General features: G+C 44.7%; 1 protein-coding gene across 5 annotated transcripts in view; it reads left to right on the forward strand.

The window, feature by feature from the left end:
* The window catches only part of MASP1 (MBL associated serine protease 1), a 67,989-nt gene that overhangs the window by 14,847 nt on the left and 27,340 nt on the right, over positions 1-25,802 (forward strand). For all 5 annotated transcript variants that reach the window (XR_009735720.1, XM_061413276.1, XM_061413278.1 and 2 more), the window contains exons 3-8: positions 13,631-13,808; positions 15,435-15,566; positions 17,674-17,870; positions 20,077-20,224; positions 22,353-22,471; positions 23,404-23,482. Coding sequence is in view for 4 of the 5 variants with exons in the window: in XM_061413276.1 (XP_061269260.1) it covers positions 13,631-13,808; positions 15,435-15,566; positions 17,674-17,870; positions 20,077-20,224; positions 22,353-22,471; positions 23,404-23,482 (853 nt within the window). In the remaining variant the exon portion in view is untranslated. The remainder of the gene's footprint in view (positions 1-13,630; positions 13,809-15,434; positions 15,567-17,673; positions 17,871-20,076; positions 20,225-22,352; positions 22,472-23,403; positions 23,483-25,802) is intronic.

Genomic DNA, 25,802 nt, shown 5'->3' on the forward strand with positions numbered 1-25,802 from the left:
CATGGACTGTCAGCCTCATGAACTCAGGGCCTGTGTCTGTGTTTGTTTCTTGTAGTGAACACAGTCCTGGGGGGCAGAACAGGAAAAAGCATGGGTCTCCTGGTGGTGAGCATAAAGGAAAGGGCTCTGGTTTAGAGGTGAGCCACTGACTCCTGCCGAGACATTGGCAAGTCACCTGTCTGTTCTCAGCCTCAGTTTCTCCATCTGCTCAATGAGGAAATTGGACTGGCTGGCCTCTCCCAGTCCTTCCAGTCCTGATTCTCCTTTCACAAGCCTCGCTGGGTCAGTCTACACCCTGCTGTATAATTGAGAGATAAGTCCCTCTCATGGCCCTGCTCCAAGACTGACTCCTCTGACCCCCAGCTCCTAATTTCTGTGCAGTGCTCTGTGTTTACTCTGAACATGCCCTCGACCTTCAACTACTGATGCAGCTCTGCTCATTCTCTGGGAGTAGATAGGAGGCCTTGCCCCTGAAGGAAAAGAAGAATGAGCAAATGTTTCTCATGAGTTTCAATGGTATTCCCTAGTGGAATTCCTCCACTTCAGAGATGCCCGGTTCCCAAATCCATTCTAGTTGATTCAGAAGAATCAGGAAGTGAAAATGAGCTTCAGAAACAGTGTGACAAAGTCTTATTTTATGCAGGAGATACAAGCAGCACAGCTTTGGGAGTGATGAAAAACAGGAGGATGGTCCCGGCTCTGAGGCAGAAAATGCGGGCAAGAGTGAGGTGGAATGCTCTGGAGTGCCCTGGTGTGCAAATCTGTGAGTGTAAGTGTACACAGCTGCTCTCAGACACACCTTAGTAAAAAGCAGAGCGTGAGTTTACTTTGGGGTGCTTATACAAGAAAAAGGGAAGTATTCATTTATTCAATAAATCTTCACTGAATGCCTAGCATTTACTAGCACTTGGAGTATAGCAGTAATTAAGACAGAAATGTTTATTGGCACTGCTTACATTACACTGGGGGGAACAGACAATAAACACTAAACACAATCCAAAGCTAATTATATAGTGAGTAGTAAGATATGGAAAAGGAAATGGCAACCCACTCTAATATTCTTGCCTGGGAAATTCCATGGACAGAGGAGCCTGGCGAGCTATATAGTCTATGGGGTTGCAAAGAGTTGGACCTTAATTAGCAATTAAACCACCACCACCAGTAAGGTAATAGGCAAATAAATGAAATAGAGCAGGGTAAAGAAGGGTGAGTGTTACGACTGAAATGTGTTGGTCAAGGCAGTCCTAGATGAAAGGGTGATATTTGAGCAAAGATGAAGAAACTGAGGAAGTCAGCCATGTGGCTTTCAGGGAAAAGCTCTCAACCAGAGAACAGCCAGGGCTTTAGAGGGAAAATGCCTAGTGTATTTGAGGAATGGCAAGGAAGGCTGGCTTCCCTGATATCTCAGTTGGTAAAGAATCTGCCTGCAATGCAGGAGACCCCAGTTCAATTCCTGGGTCGGGAAGATATACTGGAGAAGGGATAGGCTACCCACTCCAGTATTCTTGGGCTTCCCTTGTGGCTCAGCTGGTAAAGAATCCACCTGCAATGTGGGAGACCTGGGTTCGATCCCTGGGTTGGGAAGATCCCCCAGAGAAGGGAAAGACTACCCACTCCAGTATTCTGGCCTGGAGAATTCCATGGACTGTATAGTCCATGGGGTCTCAAAGAGTTGGACACAACCGAGTGACTTTCACTTTCAAGGAAGGTTGTGTGGCTGGAGCACAAGGGAGAGGGGTAGAAGATGAAGACAGAGGTACACCTGGGAGCTGGATCGCCTCAGGGCCTGGGAAATAAGGGCCCTGCTGAATGCTCACAGGCAATGGCAGACTTTACTAGCTGCTTTTCTGCCCATGTGCCATTTGACCTCCTGACTCTTAGAGGATAGAATGAAGTTCCACCTAGTAGTATGTTTGTGAAAACTGAGCTGGAACCCAGCAGTGTACTTATCATAATCAGCAACTGAGTGTGGACTGGGGGGTGGACTGGGAGGGCAGACAGGAGCCTGCTCTTCACCACTCCAATATTCTAGAAGTTAGTAAACTCAACTGCAGAGATAATGGTAAAATTTTAGAATTGTTAGGAGGTGATGAGTTTGAGTCTGAGTGAACTCCGGGAGTTGGTGATGGACAGGGAGGCCTGGCATGCTGCGATTCATTGGGTCACAAAGAGTCGGACACGACTGAGCGACTGAACTGAACTGATGAGTTTTTACATAATTTATTTCTTTTTAATATAATTTATTTAACTGTAAGTTTATAAAACTGAATCTTTCATAATGGCTGTGTCTAACAAAAGCATAGCAAAAATCCCTGAGAAGTGACAGCTGGTCCCTATAGGTTGATATGAGCCAGCTTCAGGGCACGTGCTGGGGAGAGGTTGAAATAACACATATCAGTGGTAGGGTGGTGGCCAGAACCCAGGTCTTTAGGTCCCTATTCCAGGGACCTTAAAATTTTCCCTGCGAAGATTTGAGGATGTACTTTCAGGCGGGTGCAGGGCAGAGTCCTGGGCGATGTCCCTCTAATGAGTGACACACCAGCTTACACATTCCTGGAAAGTGCCTGGTGACGCTGGCCCGCGGCAGGTCCCTTCTCTCTGCTAGGCACTTACTTAATCACTGCTTTCACCCCAGTGCTGACTGCGACTGACTTGGAGCCAGGCTGCCTCTGCCATAGAAGAACACAACAAGGCTTTGTTTTTGCCTGTCCCCAGGCTATTTTCCTGCCCCTGAACCACTTGGGGCTCAGCCTCCCAGTCCCAAAGGAGATTTGCATGTGAATAGGCCTGTCTCTGAAGTCACAGAAGGGGTGTGTGGAGAGTCTAAGCCATTCACAGGCCAATGAGAGTAAAGTCCTTCCTGGCCCCCCTTCCCAGCCATGACTCCCAGACGATTCGGCCCACACCCCCAGCCCTGCCACACTGAGATGCTGGGCACCGCCAGTTTCCCACCTGCGGGATGCCTGCTTCCCACGCTGGAGGTTACCCCTCCCCAGCCAGCTCTTTCTTCTCCCCATGCTCTGCTGCCTGGAGACCATCTCCTTTTCTGCCCAGGGCCCTCCTGGCAAATGGGCAATCCTTCCTGGTAGCAGTGGGATTCCTGGATTCTAAGGACCTGCCAGCGTGTCTAGGCCCTCACACTGTTAGTGGCGTCCAGTACTGATGTCCAGTAATTGTATGTGCACAATACATACCTTGCTAGGGTTAGGGGGTTCCCCTATCTCCATTAAGAGGTTCTTACTTGAACTAACAAATATATAAGAACACTTTACTGGGACTCTCAATAGAGCTGGGCCTTGACAGTGGCTTCACCATTATGTGGCCATGTGACTTTCAACCAGATACTTCACTCCTTTGAGCTCAGTTTCCTCATCTAAGAGAGGAAAAAGATAGCTTTAAAATCCTTTCTATGTCTGATCTGCTATGGTCTTGTAATTCCAGTTATTGAACCAGGGCTGACTCATGTCAGGACATTTAGGTTTTGTCTTAGGTCTGCTATTCCCAGGCTATGTGAACTTGGAGATTCATATCACCAGTCTGGTTCAGAAACTACAATCTACCTGAAGTACATTCATTACAAGACTACCTAAAGAGGGTTGAAAATACCCTGTCAACTGGAAATCCACATGGAAAGTGGGAGTGGATTATTTCTATTGAGATCCAACCAGTCCATTCTAAAGGAGATCAGCCCTGGGTGTTCTTTGGAAGGAATGATGCTAAAGCTGAAACTCCAGTACTTTGGCCACCTCATGTGAAGAGTTGACTCATTGGAAAAGACTCTGATGCTGGGAGGGATTGGGGGCAGGAGGAGAAGGGGACGACAGAGGATGAGATGGCTGGATGGCATCACCGACTCGATGGACGTGAGTCTGAGTGAACTCTGGGAGATGGTGACGGACAGGGAGGCCTGGCGTGCTGCGATTCATGGGGCTGCAAAGAGTCGGACATGACTGAGCGACTGAACTGAACTGAGCTACTACTATTACTGCTAGTGGGCTTCCCCAATAGCTCAGCAGGTAAAGAATCTGCCTAGACATGCAGGAGACATAGGAGATGTGGGTTTGATCCCTGGGTCAGGAAAATCCCCTGGAGGAGGAAATGGTAACCCCCTCCAGTATTCTTGCTGGGATAATCCCATAGACAGAAGAACCTGTTGGGCTACAGTCCACAGAGTTGTGAAGAGTTGGACACAACTAAAGGACTAAGCCCGCACTACTAGTTTAATTATTATTAATATAAAATATAATAATATATAAAAATATATAATATAATAATATATAAATATAATAAAATATAAACTATAATAATATAAAATATTTAATTATTAAGTACTTTAATTATTATTATCATTATTATTTTATAGCCAAATGACTTGGTCAGGACTGAAGTAACAACCTACAGCCCCTCTCAAATATGGCCAACTTGAGTCTTAACCACACCAGCTGTGCTATTTTTACTTACGTGGCTTTCAAGAACTTCTGAAATACAACACATACACACATCTCCTTTTTTTTTTTTTTTAGTCCCAGGTTCTTGTCTAGCATCTGGTATTTTTAATTTGCTCCTTCTCATGGTCTTTGGGCTTCTCTGGTGGCTCAGTTGGTTAAGAATCTGCCTGTAGTACAGGAGACCTGGCTTCGATCCCTGGGTTGGGAAGATCCCCTGGAGAAAGGAAAGGTTATCCACTCCAGTATTCCAGCCTGGAGAATTCCATGAACTGTATAGTTCATGGGGTCACAAAGAGTCGGACATGACTGGGTGACTTTCACTTTCACTTTCATGATCTTTAACTGCAGTTTGGGCAGCTGAGTAAAGCAGTAACATTGGGCTGTTGCCCCTGGCCCAGTCCCTGGAATCAGGAGTTCTGGGTCCAGGGCTGTCACTGAAACACTGGCCTAAATTCAGACACCTAGAGAAATCCTTTGAAACCCAGGACAGTAAGGGGGAGGTCTCTAGACTTAATATTATTCTCTTGTGGATATAAGCTGTCAGAGATCCTTTAAATTACTCTGGTCCTCTCGTATAAAATTAGGAAAATATCTTCACTGTGTCACCCACCTCCCAGGACCATTAGGAAGCTTGTAAAGTACAGAGAGTCAAAGAGACCTAAGGTGCCACCTGTCAGATGAGGAGGCCGTGTGGCGAGGGCTCCCTCGGTTCCCTTCCCACCCCATTAACCTGTGATCTGGGGGCCTCATAAAAAGAGAGGTCTGTGTTGCTAGCTCCAGCGAGGTTAGGAATGAAGGAGTGGAACCAGAAAACAAGGCATCCAGGAATGGTTCCAATCTCTTAATTCTTCTTCAAATGTGTAAAATTACCCACACTCCACTTATCTGGGAGTCCAGAAAGATGTCACCTCAGTTGGCTCAGTCTTAGTGCTCCTGTTTTTCTCTCTGATTTACTGAGTGCTGACTATATTTCAGATAACTATCTACATAGTTTACATATATGTTCACCAAGTCCTCTGATTTACAAATACTATTATTTTCACTATTTTACAAATGAGAAAAACCTATTTACAGAGCATTTCCAATTTGTAGGGCTGTCATAATAAATTACCATTAACCTATTGGTTATATCATTCATAAATAAATAAATATATAGCAATTTCTTCTGTCACAGTTCTGGAGGCCAGAAGTCTGAAATTAAGGTGTCAATGGAGCCATGTGACCTCTGAAGGTAACAGCACACTCTGAATATCTGCCTAAATTAAGCCTGAATAGCTCTTCAAGGGCCCAGAGAAGATGTCAAAGGGGCTCAAGGATGTAGCTTGGGAACATTGACAAGCAAATTTCTGAGGTATTTGGACTTATACCACAGCCTTTTTGAAAAAAAAAATGAGGTAGAGTTGATATACAGTTGTAGTTCAGTCACTCACTCATGTCCCAACTCTGTGACCCCAAAAACTGCAGCACGCCAGGCCTCCCTGTCCTTCACCATCTCCTAGAGCTTGCTCAATTCATGTCCATTGCGTCGGTGATGCCTTCCAACCACCTCATCCTCTGTCACCCTGTTCTCCTCCTGCTTTCCCAGCATCAGGGTCTTTTCTAATGAGTTGGCTCTTCCCATCAGGTGGCCAAAGTATTGGAGCTTCAGCTTCAGCATCAGTCCTTCCAATGAATATTTAGGGTTGATTTCCTTTAGGATTAACTGGTTTGATCTCTTGCAGTCCAAGGGACTCTCAAGAATCTTCTCCAACACCATGGTTCAAAAGCATCAGTTCTTTGGCATTCAACCTTCTTTATACATTATTATGTAAGTTACAGGGGTACAACATGGTGATTCACAATTTTTTAAAGTTAAATTCCACTTATAGTTATCATTAAACATTAGCTATATTCCCTGTGTTGTACAGTGTATGCTTGTAGCTTACTTATTTATACATAATAGCTCCTTCCTCTTAATCCCCTACTCCTATCTTGTCCCCACCCTCTCCTCTCTCTACTGGTACCCACTGGTTAGTTCTCTGTATCTGTGAGTCTGTTTCTTTTTTGTTATATTCATCAATTCATATTATTTTTTAGATTCCACATATAAGGGATATCACATAGTAGTGGACAGCCATTTTTGTTCACCTTGTGTTTTGTGTGTGTGTGTGTATATGAAGAAAGCCCTGCTTTTTTTTTTTTTTAATTTTATTTTATTTTTAAACTTTACAATATTGTATTGGTTCTGCCATATATCAAAATAAATCCGCCACAGGTATACATGTGTTCCCCATCCTGAACCTTCCTCCCTCCTCCCTCCCTATACCATCCCTCTGGGTCGTCCCAGTGCACCAGCCCCAAGCATCCAGTATCGTGCATCGAACCTGGACTGGCAACTCGTTTCATACATGATAGTATACATATTTCAATGCCATTCTCCCAAATCATCTCACCCTCTCCCTCTCCCACAGAGTCCAAAAGACTGTTCTATACATCAGTGTCTCTTTTGCTGTCTCGTTTACATGGTTATCGTTACCATCTTTCTAAATTCCATATATATGCGTTAGTATACTGTATTGGTGTTTTTCTTTCTGGCTTACTTCACTCTGTATAATAGGCTCCAGTTTCATCCACCTCATTAGAACTGATTCAAATGTATTCTTTTTAATGGCTGAGTAATACTCCATTGTGTATATGTACCACTGCTTTCTTTATCCATTCATCTGCTGATGGACATCTAGGTTGCTTCTGGCTATTATAAACAGTGCTGCGACGAACACTGGGGTACGTGTGTCTCTTTCCCTTCTGGTTTCCTCAATGTGTATGCCCAGCAGTGGGATTGCTGGATCATAAGGCAGTTCTATTTCCAGTTTTTTAAGGAATCTCCACACTGTTCTCCATAGTGGCTGTATTAGTTTGCATTCCCACCAACAGTGTAAGAGGGTTCCCTTTTCTCCACATCCTCTCCAGCATTTATTGCTTGAAGACTTTTGGATCGCAGCCATTCTGACTGGTGTAAAATGGTACCTCATAGTGGTTTTGATTTGCATTTCTCTGATAATGAGTGATATTGAGCATCTTTTCATGTGTTTGTTAGCCATCTGTATGTCTTCTTTGGAGAAATGTCTATTTAGTTCTTTGGCCCATTTTTTGATTGGGTCATTTATTTTTCTGGAATTGAGCTGTAGGAGTTGCTTGTATATTTTTGAGATTAGTTGTTTGTCAGTTGCTTCATTTCCTATTATTTTCTCCCATTCTGAAGGCTGTCTTTTCACCTTGCTTATAGTTTCCTTTGTTGTGCAGAAGCTTTTAAGTTTAATTAGGTCCCATTTATTTATTTTTGCTTTTATTTCCAATATTCTGGGAGGTGGGTCATAGAGGATCCTGCTGTGATGTATGTCAGAGAGTGTTTTGCCTATGTTCTCCTCTAGGAGTTTTATAGTTTCTGGTCTTACATTTAGATCTTTAATCCATTTTGAGTTTTTTTTGTGTGTATGGTGTTAGAAAGTGGTCTGGTTTCATTCTTTTACAAGTGGTTGACCAGATTTCCCAGCACCACTTGTTAAAGAGATTGTCTTTAATCCATTGTATATTCTTGCCTCCTTTGTCAAAGATAAGGTATCCATATGTGCGTGGATTTATCTCTGGGCTTTCTATTTTGTTCCATTGATCTATATTTCTGTCTTTGTGCCAGTACCATACTGTCTTCATGACTGTGGCTTTGTAGTAGAGCCTGAAGTCAGGCAGGTTGATTCCTCCAGTTCCATTCTTCTTTCTCAAGATAGCTTTGGCTATTCGAGGTTTTTTGTATTTCCATACAAATTGTGAAATTATTTGCTCTAGCTCTGTGAAGAATACCGTTGGTAGCTTGATAGGGATTGCATTGAATCTATAAATTGCTTTGGGTAGTATACTCATTTTCACTATATTGATTCTTCCAATCCATGAACATGGTATATTTCTCCATCTATTAGTGTCCTCTTTGATTTCTTTCACCAGTTTTAAAGGAGCAGGAGACATCACTGATTGGGGAATCAGAAAGCTGCAGTGTGAAACTGAAGCCACCGCTCACTAGATAATGGCTTTGATTGAGTCACTGAAATCATCTCAGCTTCAAGTTTGTCACTGGGTGGATGTCGATGCATTGATCGTCTCTGATGGGATCGTTTTATGGACATGTGGAAAGAAGCCATAGCTGTCCTCTTACAGAAAGTTCACCAAGTTTTCTGCTGCCCTGCCTTAGCTTTGCCTAGAAGGTTTGTGCTATTTCTACTAAGATGGACAGCTCATAGAAAGCAGGCTCTGGTTTCTCCTCCTTCAATCTCTCTTTCCTGCTCCCTGTCCTCAAGAACCCCTTTCCTATATCAGGTAGTGGTGGGTAGGGAGGGGCAGCTGAGACTCCAAATGCCCTCAGAACTTTGCTACTCCCTCTACCTAGATGTCCTCCCTTCTGCCCCCTTCCCAGCCCTCCACCTATGATTTCTACCTGCCTACGTCCTACTCACCTTTTGGTCCCAGCTCAGAGACCATTCTCTTCTTCCTGTTTTCTGATTCCCTAGGCTGGAAATATTTTCCCATTTATAACCCGAGGAACTTCCTAGCTTTCATTGCAATAACTATAATCTGGTAATTCCCTAACACAGACACATGTGAGTACTTATTCTCCTACTAAGTTTTATATTCCCAGAGGCAGGGGGCTTGCTTATTAAACACATGCAACAAATTAGTAGTTTTTGGCATCCTTCATGTTATAATGAGGACAGAACTTGGTATATAAATATTTGTTGAGATGAAAGAAAGCAAATTGAGGACATGCATCCATATGTTAGTGCCGAAAATCACAATAGGACACGGCTGAAAGGACATGGCTGCCCATAATAAGTAGAAAAATAAAAGAGTCTGTGATCCCCAGCCAAATGGTTTTCTACTATTATGAATTTTTTGTTTTCATTTGATAAGGTATTTCCCCCCATCATGTTAATACAATGACCCTAGTACAGGGACAGTCCAAACAGAAGCCAGGGCTCAATCCTCCATCTGTACTCAGAAGTCACTGGGTTTTGTAGAATTTTACAGTCATAGCAAGGGCTGCAAATATTAAGTAGGGCCAGTGACCCCTCTGTTTAGGTTACGACCAGAGCTGTCACTGAGCCACATCCTCTCTGGGAGACAGTCCATGCATGCCAGATAAAGTTTCAAGAGGCCCTTGAGCCAAAAAGTTGTTTGGCAAAGTGCCTGTGTCATTTGCCTTGCAGTCTCTGGATTGGTGGGCTCCTTTCTCCAGGGTCAGAACTGTTCCAAAAGCAAATCTGGTATCAGGAAATGCTCGTGGTTATCTCTCTACTCTTGAGCAAGTCATTGCCCTTCTCTGGACCTCAGTTTCCTCTAGAAGGAGGGGATTGAAACAGCTCTTAAAGGTCCCTCCCTCCAGCTCCATTTGGAGCTACAGGCTGAATTCCCAGGGCCCTGGGGCCTTCTCTTTCCTGCTTCTAAAGGTCTATCAGACTCAGATTTTCCCATGGGTCTCAGCTGGGGCATGCTTACCTGTCCTCTGAAATAGTGAGGCACTACAGGTGAGGATTGTTTATCTGCCATCATAAACTTAGGTATCCTTAAGCCTGGAAGTTACAAGAAGGGAGGCTGTTTATCGTAGACCTTCATTAGGTCTCTCCTTGATCCAAAAGATCTCTGGTTGGTTTCACTTGAAAGTCTCATGCTACAGGTACTACAGAACCCTGGAGACCTCGGGGTTAACAAACGAGGAATGAGGCTGTCGTGTCTAGAAATGCTGATGCTCAAGGCTTGACTCTTCATTAGTAATTGCTTCTAGAACACATGGTATAGACCACAAACAAGTTCAAGTTCTTAAGTAGGAAGCACTCTCTGTGTTGAAACTCCTCCTCACCATTCTCTAGCTCAACGAATCCCAACTTTTTTGACACCAGGGACTGGTTTTGTGGAAGATAATTTTTCCACAGACCGGGGGTGGGAGATGGTTTCAGGATGATTCAAGTGCATTGCATTTATTATGCACTCTGTTTCTATTATTATTATATCATCTCCACCTCAGATCATCAAGCATTAAGATCCCAGAGGCTGGGGACCCCTGCTCTAGTTGGTTTATTTAATGTATGGATATAATGCCTTGTTAGAATACTAGCATGTCAGGACTGGAAGAGAACGTAGAACTCAGCTTGTTCAAACCCCTAGTTTACCAGGTGGATAATTGAGGAGTCAGGAGTCAGCCATATACCACTTTTTGGTGGAGTCAGAAATAGGGGTCCGGACCTCTAACAGCCAGGTCCATACATTTCGCTCCAATGCAGAGGTCACCGAGATAGTGCATTTCAGCTCATGTGGTTACTCATAGAAGAAGCCTCCTCCCAGACCCTCACTCTTTATGTATTTAGTCTTATTCTCATAAAATTCTAATGATAGCAGCTTAATGAATTTCTGCTGCTGCTGCTGCTAAGTCACTTCAGTTGTGTCCGACTCTGTGTGACCCCATAGATGGCAGCCCACCAGGCTCCCCTGTCCCTGGGATTCTCCAGGCAAGAACACTGGAGTGGGTTGCCATTTCCTTCTCCAATGCATGAAAGTGAAAAGTGAAAGTGAAGTCGCTCAGTTGTGTCCGACTCTTCGCGACCCCATGGACTGCAGCCCACCAGGCTCCTCCGTCCATGGGGTTCCCCAGGCAAGAGTACTGGAGTGGAGTGCCATTGCCTTCTCTGAATGAATTTCTACCTGAATTTAAAACAGTAAATAAAACCCTGTCTACATAAAGAAGATATAAGAATTGCAAAGGCTTTATAGTCTGGGGGCTTTCAATGCAGGGCAAGCAACATTACAAAACCCAATATCCCCAAGAAACTTGATGTTTATAATACTGTCCTTGGATCACCAAAAAGGATTAGTATATTTTCCTGAGAAAGCAGGCATTTGAATAAAGCGCTTTGAAAAGCATTACACTCACAAACACCCCAGTTTTTAAAAAAATCATAGGTAAAACTTCAGCTACCTGGAAAACTCAGATCATCAAAACAACGAAGCAGCTGAGATGTTCAAGAAAGTGACATTTCAGCTGTGTGTAGGTTGGAACACTCTACAGCAATAAGGCTGGTGTGAGTTTGGCTAGTATCTGCAGAGTAGAGGAAAACATAGCAAAGCCATGATCTCATCTTCTGTTTACACTTCAATTCCCAAAGTTAGTGATTAATTGTCCTCATGTTTTGTTGCCAGGGCAAATTGTTTTCCTTTAAAGCTCCCACTTATTTTAAATAAATAAATCATTAGTTTCAAAACAGAAGTGTCAAATGTCAAGATACTTCTGACACACTAAGCTAATGAACAAAACAATTCATTAGAAGCTACTAGAGATAGGCAGCCTTTGAGAACTTTCCTTTAAAGGCTTTGAAAGGCAGCAGACATCATTCTTGGTCAGATTTTTCTCATGCATCTTGGCTAAAACATCAATCTGGAGGATGCAGATAGAAATGCTTCAGACGCTTTACCGACTGAGCCACGAGGGAAGTCCTAAAAGGATCGAGATAGGTATAAATGATAGAATGGTAGGTAAGCAAAGTATGGTAGTCATAAAAACATACCAGCCAGCTACAACACTGCTTCCCAAACCGAACACACAAAATCTGCTTTAGACAACCAGTTTAGAATCTCTCCTTGGGTCTCTGAATCTACCCAGGGCCCCTGGCTCTTGCAAAATAGGGAATTCTTTAGCAAATAGGCAATTTTTGCAGCTGAGTCTTAAAAAAATGCAACTATTTTGGGGTGATTCCAGTAGTTTCTGTATTAGTAAGACTACCTATTAAATATAGTTCTGATTACGTGACTTGCCTTTTTGTTGTTTAGTCGCTAAGCCGTGCCCGACTCTTTTGCAATCCCGTGGACTGTAGCCCACTAGGCTCCTCTGTCCATGGGATTTCAAGTCACTTGTTACATGATTCAAGGTCAATAATAATCTAGTTTCAACCTATGCCTCCAAATACATCTTTTCCTACAATCCCCACAGAATTTCTGGCTTCTCATTATTCTCAGAATAGGTCTTGCACTTTTAGTTCTGGCTGACAAATATTTATTGGATAACTGCTATATTCTAGGTCCTATTCCATGCACTGAAGATATAACTGTAAAGAAAAGAATCTGAAAAAGAATATGTATGTGTGTGTAACTGAATCACTTTACACCTGAAACTAACACATTGTAACTAAACACATGGTTTATTTACAATGTTTATTTACAATTTACATTTTTAAAAATTCCAATTCTGATATAGATAATGTATCATTTAAAAAATAAAGCTCAAATATACCAATAATAAAGTAATTAATTAACTAAAAGTCTCGCCTTCCTGTAGCTTATATTCCAATGGTGATCTTTTGCCTCCTTCTGAGTACATCCTTCACAAGACACTTGTCACACTGTATGATAGCTCTGTCTGTTTTCCGCCATCTGAACACTGCTTCCCCATGGGCATGTGTGTGCTCAGTCGCTTAGATGTGTCCAGCTTTTTGTGACCCCATGAACTATATCCTGCCAGGCTCCTCTGTCCATGGAATTTTCCAGGAAAGAATACTGGAGTGGGTTGCCATTTCCTACTCCAGAGGATCCTCCTGACCCAGGGATTGAACCCAAGCATCTGTGTGTCTTGCATTGCCAGGTGGGTTCTTTACTACTGAGAGACCTGGGAAGCCCTTCCGCATGCACAGCTCAATGGCTTAGTCATCTCCCATCATCCCCATCCCACGCTTTGTTCCGTGGTTGGCACACACTGAATTCTCAATGAATGACTTATATTGTGTATAGTTTCTTTTCCTGGAAATGTAAGTTCCTGTTGTATCTAGAATCCATCTGTGAAATCTAACTCTTCTGTTTTATTAAATATGAAAATTTATTTTAACATTGAATTTTTTTTTAACAAATAAGCCATTTTGTTGCCAACAGGACTAACGTGAAGCTACTTCTGATGGACTTAAACAAAATGAATGAAACGGGGAGAGGACAGATACATTGGCTTAACCTGTAATGTGTCTTTCTTCAAATTCCAGAATTCCTAAGCCTCTTTCTTTGGGCTTCCCAGGCTGCCTGGTCCACTTGTGGGCAGCTCCTCTGTCTTTTCTCCTTGAGACCAGCAGAGAAGCTAATTTGGGAAGATGCACATCATGTTCCCTTTCTTTTTGACCCTAAAGGTAGAAACTGAAGACCAGGTGCTGGCAACCTTCTGTGGCAGGGAGACCACGGACACAGAACAAACCCCTGGCCAGGAAGTGGTTCTCTCCCCCGGCTCCTTTATGTCCATCACTTTCCGGTCAGATTTCTCTGATGAAGAGCGATTCACAGGATTTGATGCCCACTATGTGGCTGTGGGTAAGTTGGAGAAGTGGGTGACTCATCCCCACATCTCCCTTTCTCTCTCAAAATTAAGTGTCTTGTGCTCTCTTCTTTAAAATGAACGCCTACTACATAAATTCTACCATTAATGTCTTACTGCATTTAGTCTATCGCACATCTATCCATCTATCTATCCTCTATCCATCAATTCATTTTTTGGACACATTTCAAAATAAATTGCAGACATCAGTACTCTTCTTCCTAAATACTTTAGCATGCATATTGTTTATCTAGGGTTCAACAGCTATTCACAATTTTTTCTTTTCATGTAAAATCTGTATATTCAATGAAATGCATAAATCTTAAGTACATTTGTTAAGCTTTGAAAAATATATATTTGTATATAACTGAATCTCTAACAAGATGTTGAGCTTTACCATTAACCCCCAAAGTTCCTTTATGCTCCTTTCCAATTACACCACACTCTGACCTCTTTAGAGGTTACCACAACAGTCCTGATTTTTTTCACCACCATAGATTAGTTTTGCCTCTTGCAAAACTTAATATAAATGAACACATACAGATTATATTTTGGAGATGAGAAATATTTTACTCAGCACAAAGTTTTTGATTTTCATTAATGTTACAATTCATTAGTAACTGTTTCTTTTCCTGGCAGAGTAATTTTCCATTATATAAATATACTACAATCTATTTATTCATTCTCCTATTGACAGACACCTGGGTTCTATCCATTTTTTGGATCTCATTAATAAAAATTTCCACAAACATTTTTGTACAAGCCATTTTGTAAACATATGTTTCACTTCTGTAGGATATATATTAATATCTAGGAGCAAAATTGCTTAATCATAGTGTAGGTGTATGTCTAGTTCTATAAGAAATTGTCTTACAGTCTTTTTCCACAGTGTTTGCACAATTTTGTATCCCTCCACCAATGTATGAGAGTTCTGGCTGCTCTATATCCTCACCAACATTTGATGTCATCAATTAAAAAAAAAAAAATTAACCATTCCAGAGGACATGCGTTGGTACTTCATTATGGTTTTAATTTGCATTTTCCTGGCACCTAGTGATGCTGAGTATCTGTTCATGTGTAAGCTTCTTGGCCATTCCTGTATCTTTTGGGAAGAAATATGTGTTCAAATTGGGTTGAGAACATACATCTTTTTATCTTTATATTTCCAATACCTAAGATAGGGCTTGACCCACCTTAGAAACTTAGAAAGAGAGAAGCAACATGGAGGAGAGGTTAAAAACCCAGATTTTAGAGCCAGCCCACCTTGATTTGAACGAGGACTCCACTTACTATCTGTGTGACTTGGAGTAAGTTCTTTAATGGCTCTAAGTCTCAGTTTCTTCATCTATAACAAGGGGGTCATAACCGTCCTGCTTGCTGTCATCACAACTGTTAGAGAACAGTGGCAGCACCAGGAGTCAGGCTGCCCAGGTTTGACCAGGTTTTCTGTGACCTTGGGTAAGTCTCCTCGTTTGTAATTGGAGGCTTAGGTGAGGCTTAAATGAGACAATGCAGGTATCTCCCAACAAAGTGAGTGGCTCCACTGAGTGCTCTGTAAATGTTGGCTGTTCTCTTCACCATCACACTTGAATTGGTTGTGAGAGGCTCTACCTGCCCTACAGATGTGGATGAGTGCACGGAGCGGGAGGACGAGGAGCTGTCCTGTGACCACTACTGCCATAACTACATCGGCGGCTACTACTGCTCCTGTCGCTTCGGCTACATTCTCCACACAGACAACAGGACGTGCCGAGGTGGGGCCCAGCATTGATTCTGTGCATCACTTTTAGGAGTCATATTTTCCAGTAAGATGAGGGGAGGCTCAGAGGAAGGATGGACAGGCAGTAGGAACAATTAAAAGTACAATCGAACCACAAGAATAAAGATGTTGTAATGCCCACCAGCCTGGAAGTCGGGTTCAGATTCTCAGAGAACTGCATTTGAGAAGCCCCGGCCTCTAGGCCATCTTTCTTCCTGGGGAGCAGGGCTTTCTGCTCTTTAGTCCCTATTTCCTCTCCTCCTGTAAGTAATAGGCCAAGTCAAGGGAAAACCCAGGTTTCCCAGGTCTGAACCCTGCACTAGGTTTTACCCACCAGCTCCTTTTTTTCTGCTCTTCCCTGGCCTCTCACTTTTATATTGTGATAGAGGGAACCCCAGTGCAAGCGAGAGAAGGGGAGAGAGAGAGACAAAGATAAGACAGCAAGAAAACATCCCTTTCCTTCTTGCTCTCTTTGCTCTCCCCTCTCATCCACGTGCCTTCTCTGCCATAGTATCCAGGCTGAGGTGGGGAGGGAGAAGTAGGAGGACTAAGACATTTCCAGGAGGACCTCCTGGCTAGCAGGTAATAGCCACACAGGCAAATAATAAAACCTAGTAAGTGTTGTAAATGAAGTGTGGGTGTGGCACCGTCAGACCTGAGTCTGCGGCAAGTGAGCAAGCACTTGCCAGAGACGATGCCCTTGATGAAGGAAAAAGGACAAGGAAAGGGAGGGCATGACAGGCAGAGAGAACCGCTTCTGCAAACATTCAGAAGCATGACAGGATTCGGAATGTTTGGGGAGTTGCCAGTAGATCAGTATGACTGCAGGGTAAGGATGTGGGTCCCAGAAAGACTGCTTGGAAGCTGAGTGAGGGAGCATTGGGGGAAGGCATGCTAGAAACAGGATGTCTTTTCCTTCCTCCTTCAAAAACTTCTACTTCTGAATAAAACCCCTCAGTATAAAGCAGGCACATACATGAGTGTTGAAGAGGGTTGTATTTTCCATGGTTTTCATTCAGTAAAGTATTTATTGAGTATCTACCATGTGCTGACCACAGAGGGGCTAAGACTGAGCAATGTTTATGAATCCTGTTTTTCATTTTTGCTTCTGCCCCCCAAGAGCCTTTTTCTGTTCCTAATTGTCTCACCCATGAAATTTAATACCACAAATACCCTGTATATATGTTTATGTACTATATGTCTGCCTGTGTGTTATGCATAAAAAGAGTAACAACTTCCCCTCTCTAAGAACCAACTTTGGCCCCTCTGGGAGCAATGTCATCCCCATGAAAATGCTTGGGGTAGAATATTAAAGCACAGGGATTCAGAGACCACTCTAAACCTTGTTCTAAAGCTTGTAACTGAGGAACTTTAGGGTTAGCTATGCCCCCTTTCTGGGCCACAGTTTTCTCATTTACAAATGACCAGAAAGAACTGACATGCCAGATCCAAGGACAATGGTTCAATGGCATATCACAGGGCCTTTGCAGGGTTAAGCCATGGCCAGGATACAAGACACTGGTTGCTGGGTTGCAACTGTGATGGGGAACAGAGCAGACTCCCAGAGCTCAGGGGATTTGTGGGGGCAGGAAAATCCACCAAGAAATACATTTCACAATGCAAGCAGTGGTCAACAGCATGAAGAGAAACAAGGCAAGGCCAGGGGCCAGAGAGTGAGGGTATGTGTGAGGGTCCTGTGTTAATGAGGGATCAAGGATGGCTTTGAGCAGAGATTTCATGGAGTCCTGGGCTGAGGGGAGAGCAGCACAAAAGAGGAGAAGATCCTCTCCCTGACCACACATCTCAAAACCTTTCATCTGAGACCCCTCACGCCCCACACCAAGATCGGAGAATTGGACAAAAAGGTATATCACACTCACTGCCTGTGAGTCTTAACCCTGAAAATTACTTGCTTGTGTGACCTTGCGTAAATCTCTTCCCCTCACTGAACTTCAGTTTCCCCATCTGTAAAATGGGGATAGTGACTCCTTCCCCCACTTGCCTCTCAGAACCACTGGGAAAATTGTGCCGTAGCAGATAAGAAACGGGCTGCTGTGGCCCTGAGTGTGGTGTACCACTTTGCTCCCGTGTGCTTCCCACAGTGGAGTGCAGTGACAACCTCTTCACCCAGCGGACAGGCGTGATCACCAGCCCCGACTTCCCCAGCCCTTACCCCAAGAGCTCCGAATGCCTCTACACCATTGAGCTAGAGGAGGGTTTCATGATCAGCCTGCAATTTGAGGATATTTTCGACATTGAGGACCATCCTGAGGTGTCTTGCCCCTATGACTACATCAAGGTAAGATAGCAGTGGCTATACGCCCTGGGGATACTGACAAATCTTGGCTGAATTGGGAAAATTGACATTCTCTACCTTCTTCCAGGATAGGGGGCCATGCAGGTGGCTTCCTAAAAAGTAATTATTTAAAATAACATCCACCACCTTCATTGGACCCAGTCTAGGGAACTTCCCTGATCCCAAATCAGCCCTTTGCCCCACCTGAAAAATCCCTTCTGCCAGGTAACATAATATCATCATGAAGTGACACCAGGGTGAAGATCATGGGGACCATCTTAGAACTCTGTCTGTGTGTGTTAGTCATTTAGTCAAAAAATGTCTGACTCTTTATGACCCCATGGACTGTAGTCCATCAGGCTCCTCTATCCATGGAATTTTCCAGGCAAGAATACTGGAGTGGGTTTCCTCCTCCAAAGGATCTTTCCAAACCAGGGATGGAACCCGGGTCTCCCACATTGCAGACAGATTCTTTACCATCTGAGCCACAAGGCAGGCCCAGAACTCTGTCTACCATACATTACATCCCAGCTGCTATGCTATGAGCTTATCATTAGGCAGGTAACTCTAGGGGCTTCACTGTCCCCCTCACCACAGTAAGGGTGACAAGATGAAGATATACCCAGGATTATAGAAGTCATCAAATGAGGATTAAGAAGTGCTGGTCCTCAGAGGAGGAAGGAGAAAGAGTTAAAGCAGAGGCAGGACCCAGGCCTGGGGGCTGGAAATCTGGACCAGCCCAGAGTGCCTCTTCCTTCTCTCCATCTCCACTGCCTCTGCTGCTGCTAAGTCACTTCAGTCATGTCTGACTCTGTGCGACCCCATAGATGGCAGCCCATCAGGCTCCCCCATCCCTGGGATTCTCCAGGCAAGAACACTGGAGTGAGTTGCCATTTCTTTCTCCAATGCATGAAAGTGAAAATTGATAGTGAAGTCCCTCAGTCGTCTCCGACTCTTCGAGACCCCATGGACAGCAGCCCACCAGGCTCCTCTGCCCATGGGATTTTCCAGGCAAGAGTACTGGAGTGGGGTGCCATTGCCTTCTCCTGAGTCCAATCCCTGCTCTCTCTGGTCAGCTGCAAAGCTACCTGGAGGGTTTTCTGGCATCCACTCTTGCTCTGCATGGTATGTTATTTTCTAGCATCCAGGGTAAATTTTATAAAAGCCAGGTTATATCAAGATTGTACTTGGAATAAACATGAATTCCTCAACACAGCATGGCTCATGGCTGCCTTCCCATCCTCAAGCCATGGCATTCCCTCTCCTCCAGCCTCACTGGCTTCCTTCCTGCTCTTGATACTTACCAGGCTCTTTCCCACTTTTGGCCTCAACCTTTATATACATTGTTTTCCCTGCCTGGAATGTATTCTCCCCTCCTCTCCAAATGACAAGCTCCTACTCATCCTACATGTTTCAAATCCAATGTTACCTCCACAAAGAGGCCTTCCCTAACTATTTAAAGTTATTATCTATTATACTGAAGCTTCCCTGGTGGTACAGTGGTAAAGAATCCACCTGCAATGCAGGAGACACATGCAGGAGACAGGGGTTCGATCCCTGGGTAGGAAAGATTCCCCTAGAGAAGGAAATGGCAACCCATTCCAGTATTCCTGCCTGGAAAATTCCATGGACAGAGGAGCCTGGTTGGCTGCAGTCCATGGGGTCACAAAAGAGTTGGACATGACTTAGCAACTAAACAACATCTACTATATTAATGATGAAAATTATAGAGACTACATAGATTTTACTACTTAAATTATAAACATATAGCATACATTTATATTATATATGTATGTTATATATCACCCTGATTATTTTTGTGATACTTACTACAGCTGGTAATTATTTTTTTTTTTATTATTATCTATTAGTCTGCCTGGACTAGACTGCAGGATCTTTGCAAGCAGGGGCATTTTCTATCCTATGTATCTGGACAGGGCTCTGCCCCTCTCTGAACCATAATATGTTCATCTCTGAGGAGAGGAAAATCAGACTGCCTTGTCCACTTCCAAGGTCATTGTAATCTGTGAATGGCAGAATGGAGATGGAACCCATTGGTGAATGGTAATGCCCACTAAGAATGTGAGTGAACATCATGGACTCACATGGAAGCTTCCAGAAAACCCTGGGTGCAGAGTAGCGATGATCCCAGAAGCAGTCACTGCCACTCAGGTGTGACCCTGCTTTTTTTCTATCTTGCCCCTCACAGATTAAAGCTGGTCCAAAAGTTCTGGGGCCCTTCTGTGGAGAGAAAGCCCCAGAACCCATCAATACCCAGAGCCACAGCATCCAGATCCTGTTTCGCAGTGACAACTCGGGGGAGAACCGGGGCTGGAGGCTATCATACAGGGCGACAGGTAACACAGTCTCTCCCCTTCTGGGTCACACCTGTCTTCCATGCTCAGCCCTCATGGTGTAGCAGCCAGGGAGTGTGAGGGGGTGCTGGCCTGGGCTCCTCCGGGGATGTGGCAGGACTCCCAACCCTGCCACTGAGCAGCTTGGGACCAAGGCAGATTCTCTCTGCTGACTAGTTTCTCATCTATAAATGGGATAAAGGGCAGCAATGATGGTGGGTTTGGATAAGACGTTTTCAAAACTGGCTGCACTTCAGAATCAAGTGGGGAGATTTTTAAAAACAAAAAACATATATGCATCAGTACATGATACTTGTTTTTCTCTTTCTGACTTACTTCACTCTGTATGACAGATTTTAGGTCCATCCACATCTCTACAAATGACCAAATTTCGTTCCTTTTTATGGCTGAGTAATATTCCATTGTATATATGCATCACATCTTTCTCCATTCATCTGTCGATGGACGTTTAGGTTGCTTCCATGTCCTGGCTGTTGTAGATAGTGCTGCAGTGAACACTGGGGTACACATGTCACTTTGAATTATGGTTTTCTCAGAGTATATGCCCTAGGAAAAATGGTACAGATGAACCTATTTCCAGGGCAGGAAAAGAGATGCTGACATAAGAGAATAGACATGCAAACACGGGGTGAGGGAAAGGGGAGGGTGGAACAAATTGGGAGATTGGGATTCACATATATGTATTGCTGCTGCTGCTGCTGCTGCTGCTAAGTCACTTCAGTCGTGCCCGACTCTGTGCGACCCCATAGACGGCAGCCCACCAGGCTCCCCTGTCCCTGGGATTCTCCAAGCAAGAACACTGGCGTGGGTTGCCATTTCCTTCTCCAATTCATGAAAGTGAAAAGTGAAAGTGAGGTTGCTCAGTTGCGATCCAATGTACTACCTTATCTAAAATAGATAGTTTGTGGAAACCTGCTATAAAGCACAGGAAGCTCAGCTCGGTGCTCTGTGGTGACCTAGATAGACAGTATGGGGGTTGGGGGGTGGAGGGAGGGGATAAATGTATACATACAGCTGATTCACTTTGTTGTACAACAGAAATCAATACGACATTGTAAAGCAATTAGACTCCAATAAAATAAATAATTTTTTAAAACTATAATTTTCAAAAAAAATAGTTTCCAGAACTTCACACTGTGATTGACTGGGCCTGGAGAGGATCCTTCCGGCCCCAGGCCTTCCAAAGTCTGGGGCATAAATTTGGGTGTAGGCCTCTAGTACAAAATGCTTCATCATGGTGCTTTGCCTCCTTGAGCACCCAGAGTGACAAAGCCCACAGGCCTCATCGCCCAATACCTTGAGGCACCCGGTCCTGGTCCAAACCCTGCTGGAGTTACTTGACCAAGGGGCGTACAGTAACTGGAGGAAGAGGGGCAGCGGCAGGACCACAGCTGGGTGTGACTAACACAGTGCAAAGACGCTATATCCTGGCCTTGGCTCATCACCAGCTTCAGTGCCTGCTTGTGGGGAGAGGCAGGAAGAGGATATTAATGAGGGAGAATAATCCAGGAAATGCGTCAGGCATAGGAATTCTATCCAGTTTAGCCTTTTGAAGTGCAAATCACAGTCTCTCTGGCACTGTGAAGAATAATCTTGGGAAGAAAGAGTGGGGTCATCGTGAGTGGCCCGAAAGAGCCAACTACTCCCACTGAGTAAAAACTTCAAGGGTGTAAATTTCAGCGGAATATGAAAATTCTGTTCCTCTCATTGGAGGAGTCTAGTATGAAAGGTACACACTGGTGGGTACTGAGCTCCTCGTCCCTGTAGAAGTGTCCCACAGGCCTACTGTGGAAGATGGAAAGGAAACATCAGACAAGAGTTATGCTCAGACATTTAATACCTTTTCCTACCCCGAGTTTTGATGAGATCATCTGGCAAACCACCTCATTTTACAGATGAGGAAATAAAGGTCCAAGTTGGAAAGTGACCTGCTCAAGTGTCCAAAGTAAGCCTTCTACAGGGCCTGGTAGGTCTAGGCCCCCATGCCCTGGGGGTGCGGTTTTCACGTGTTCTTTCCCACCTCCATCAGGCCTTGAATTCTAGGGAAAGGCTTCTCATGACCACCCTTTCCTTTGTTTTCTCACCTACTCCTTTCATTGCTCCCCACCAGGGAATGAGTGCCCCAAGCTGCAGCCTCCTGTCCATGGGAAAATCGAACCCTTGCAAACCACGTATTCCTTCAAAGACCAGGTGCTCATCAGCTGTGACACAGGCTACAAAGTGCTGAAGGTACAGGGTCCTGCTAGGGGAGGGGTGGGTTCTCCAGGCTAGAGAAACTCCCCAGAGCCTCCCAGGGCAGATGGGCTTCCAGAGCTTGTCCTGGTCCCACCACGGTATTTCCGAGCTTTCCCACAATGCGCCAAAAATTCCAGCCTTCTGAAAATTAAAAGCATGTGTCCCAGACTCTCCCTTCTGAAAGTGGTACAAAAGTCCGAGCAAAATATCCATTTAGCCCAACAGTCAGTACAAACAGCCTTAACACAGTTCATCAGGCTTACCGAGTAGCCCTGGGACAGAAGCTGAGCTTTTAAAGGTGGCAGGTGAGCATTGCTCATTCTCTGAAACAGTGGTTCTCCTAGGAATCGACTAGTTAACAAAACCACCTCCCAGGCCCCACCTGAGATCAAGTAGAATCTCTGGGGCAGGGCCCGTGATCATTTTGTCTGTTAAGTTGCCCAGGTGAGTTCAGTGTAAGCCAAGCTAGTGGACTTTTGCTCTCATGGAATGATAATCCAAGTGGGGTCCCCACCACACCAGCACATCACTAGTTAGAAATGCAAGGGCTTGGTCCCTAGGCCAGAGCCACTGATTCAGAAACTCTGGGAGGGGGCCTGTGACACTGATGCTCACTGAGTGAGGTTTGAGAACCACAGCTCTGAAGAAGGCGTCACCAGTACAGGTGTCCCTTCTCAGACAGCTGCCCAGCCCCCAACCAACACCCGCACCCCCCAGCCCCACCCTAGCACTAGGTGTCTCTCCAGAGTAGGAACGGGCGACATGAACTCAGTGTCTGTCCTCCCCTTGATTTCAAGCCCTCGGAGGCCCCCGTTGGGAAAGCCCAGCGGAGAACAGCCAGCTCTGGAGGGAGAGCTGGTTACATTGGGAAACAGTCACCAACCCACTCCCCCTCCTTTCCTCCCCTTCTTCATGCTTCTTCCTAGGATAATGTGGAGATGGACACATTCCAGATGGAGTGTCTGAAGGACGGGACGTGGAGTAGCAAGATTCCCACCTGTAAAAGTAAGAACACACTGTTGGCTGGTTATAAGGGTCATGAGCCCCCCAGCACTGGGGGGATGTGAGCAGAGCCCACACGGGGTGGGGGGAGCCTGGCAAGTGCACCCTGAGAGGGATGGGGCAGGAATTTTACAGACACAGTGCGGTTGGATGAAAAGCTCTCAAATGTTCCTTTCAGCAGTAAGGTGTTAGGATTTCAAAAGACACTGCTTATGAGTCCCAGTTTGCTTTCCAAATACTAATTTTACCTCTGCCTGCAGACAGGTTGCCAAATTTGCTAGATGAATAGCTTGTCTCCACATTTGAAACTAGCTCTGGCATTTGCTAATATAGGACACTATTTTGGCACTGGTGACCTTGACCGTCTTTAAGTGGCCATCAGCTGTATCTGCTGTCTCCTGGGATGGCTGTGAAGGCAGGGTGGTGAGGTCAGCACAGTGGACCTGCGTGAAGCAGGGGTTCTTGGAACCCAGAGTTCTTGCCTTGGCTCTGCTTCTAACCCATGCTGTGATCATGGATAAGATCCTTCACCTCAGCTACAAAGAAGTTTGGACTAGCCTTAATATTCTAGAATATATCCCAGTGGTTCTGAAATAATGCGATCCATATAAATCCTTCAGTAAGTTTTGTAAAAATACAAACTGACCGCCACCACGCCCTCTCCTGCTACCCAGGTGATTTTATTGCAAGACTTGTAAGGACCGAAGTTTTAGAGGACATCTGTGGCAAAAATGATGGGAGGAGGCATAGTGACAGAAAGTGAAAGAGAAGAAGGGAAGGAGGGGAGGAGGATTTTTTTTTGAATGGAGAGGTGAGACGTCAAGAACCAGAGTGGGTCTTCACCCAGCCCCAGCCCCATTTCATGACCTATATAAACTTTGAAGTACTATTCCCTTCCCTAGTCCTAAATGACTCGAGTCCAGTAAGCAGGCAGATGCATTCCCAAGGGGACACTCTCAGGGTGGGGCTCCCCTGAAGCAAATCCCAGGCATAATTTTGGATCGGAAAGTGCTTGTTTTAAATTTTCTTTTTAATGGGACATTGTGGCTGGAGTCAGAGCCCAGTGTAGGAAAGAGGGGCATTTTACGACTCCAACAAAAAGTTTCAACAGACGTTTAAGTGAAAATGAGTGAAATCGCGTCTGACTCTTTGCGACCCCATGGACTGCAGCCTACCAGGCTCCTCCATCCATGGGATTCTCCAGGTGAGAATACTGGAGTGGGTTGCCATTTCCTTCTTCAGGAGATCTCCCTGACCCAGGGATCGAACCCAGGTCTCCCACATTTCAGGCAGACGCTTTAACCTCTGAGCCACCAGGGAAGCCCCTGGTTGCCTATGCAGAAGTCCATAGGGATTTCAGATGGAAAAGACAAGGTCAGACGGTAAAGAACTCAAATGCCAGCAGACATGTGTGCCACCTCCTCCAGCAGGTGGCTCCTGTGTGGTGCTGTGACTGAGGCCTTTGTGAAGCACTCTGCAGGACAAGGCAAGGGAGCGTTCTGAAGGAATCGGAGGACAAGGGGTAGAAAGGACAGGATATTGCTTTGGAGACAAGAAGTTCTAGATTCCAATCCAGACTCCACCAGTTCAACATCCCTGAACCATTGGCTCGTCCTCATTTGGCCTCAGTTTCCAGCATTGTTGATTGTTCTGAGGACTAATTGAGATTCGGGCTCAATCCCTGGGTTAGGAAGTTCTCCTGGAGGAGGAAATGGCAACCCACTCCGGTATTCTTGCCTGGAAATTCCATGGGAAAGGGGAGCCTGGCAGGCAACAGTCCATGGGGTCAAAAGGAGTCGGACATGACTGAGCACAACTGAGTTAATGTACACATCATACCTAAGGTGCAGCAGGAATAAGTGAAAACTCAGTAGAAGCTTGTTCATCTCCCCCATCCAACGCCCTTTATAAGAAGAGGTTTTGGTCTCTCTTTCATGCTTTTGGAAATTTGGGTAATAATTTTTCTTCCCTAATGAGACACATACTTTTTATGGTAACAGAAGTGTTGACAGAGCAGGGCAACTCATGTGTTTGATGGTACTTTTATGTGACATATTAATATACAAAAGTATCAGGAAAAGAGGAATTTTTTCCTTCCTAATATGGCCTGGTTCTCCCACATACCAGTTCTCAGACACACCGGCATCTCTGCTTGTTCACTGAGTAAGTATTTATTGAGCACTTTTGTTCCAGGCATGTGCTGGGTCCTAGGAGAGATGCAAAGGCAAAAAAGACTGAGAAGTTGAGAGTCCCCAGGGAAAGGGGTTGAGACAGACAGGAAGTGTACATGTGCAGTGAAGAAACTTGCATGGGAACAGGAAGT

Source organism: Bos javanicus, chromosome 1 (assembly GCF_032452875.1).
Source record: "Bos javanicus breed banteng chromosome 1, ARS-OSU_banteng_1.0, whole genome shotgun sequence".
Taxonomy (NCBI): Eukaryota; Metazoa; Chordata; class Mammalia; order Artiodactyla; family Bovidae; genus Bos; species Bos javanicus.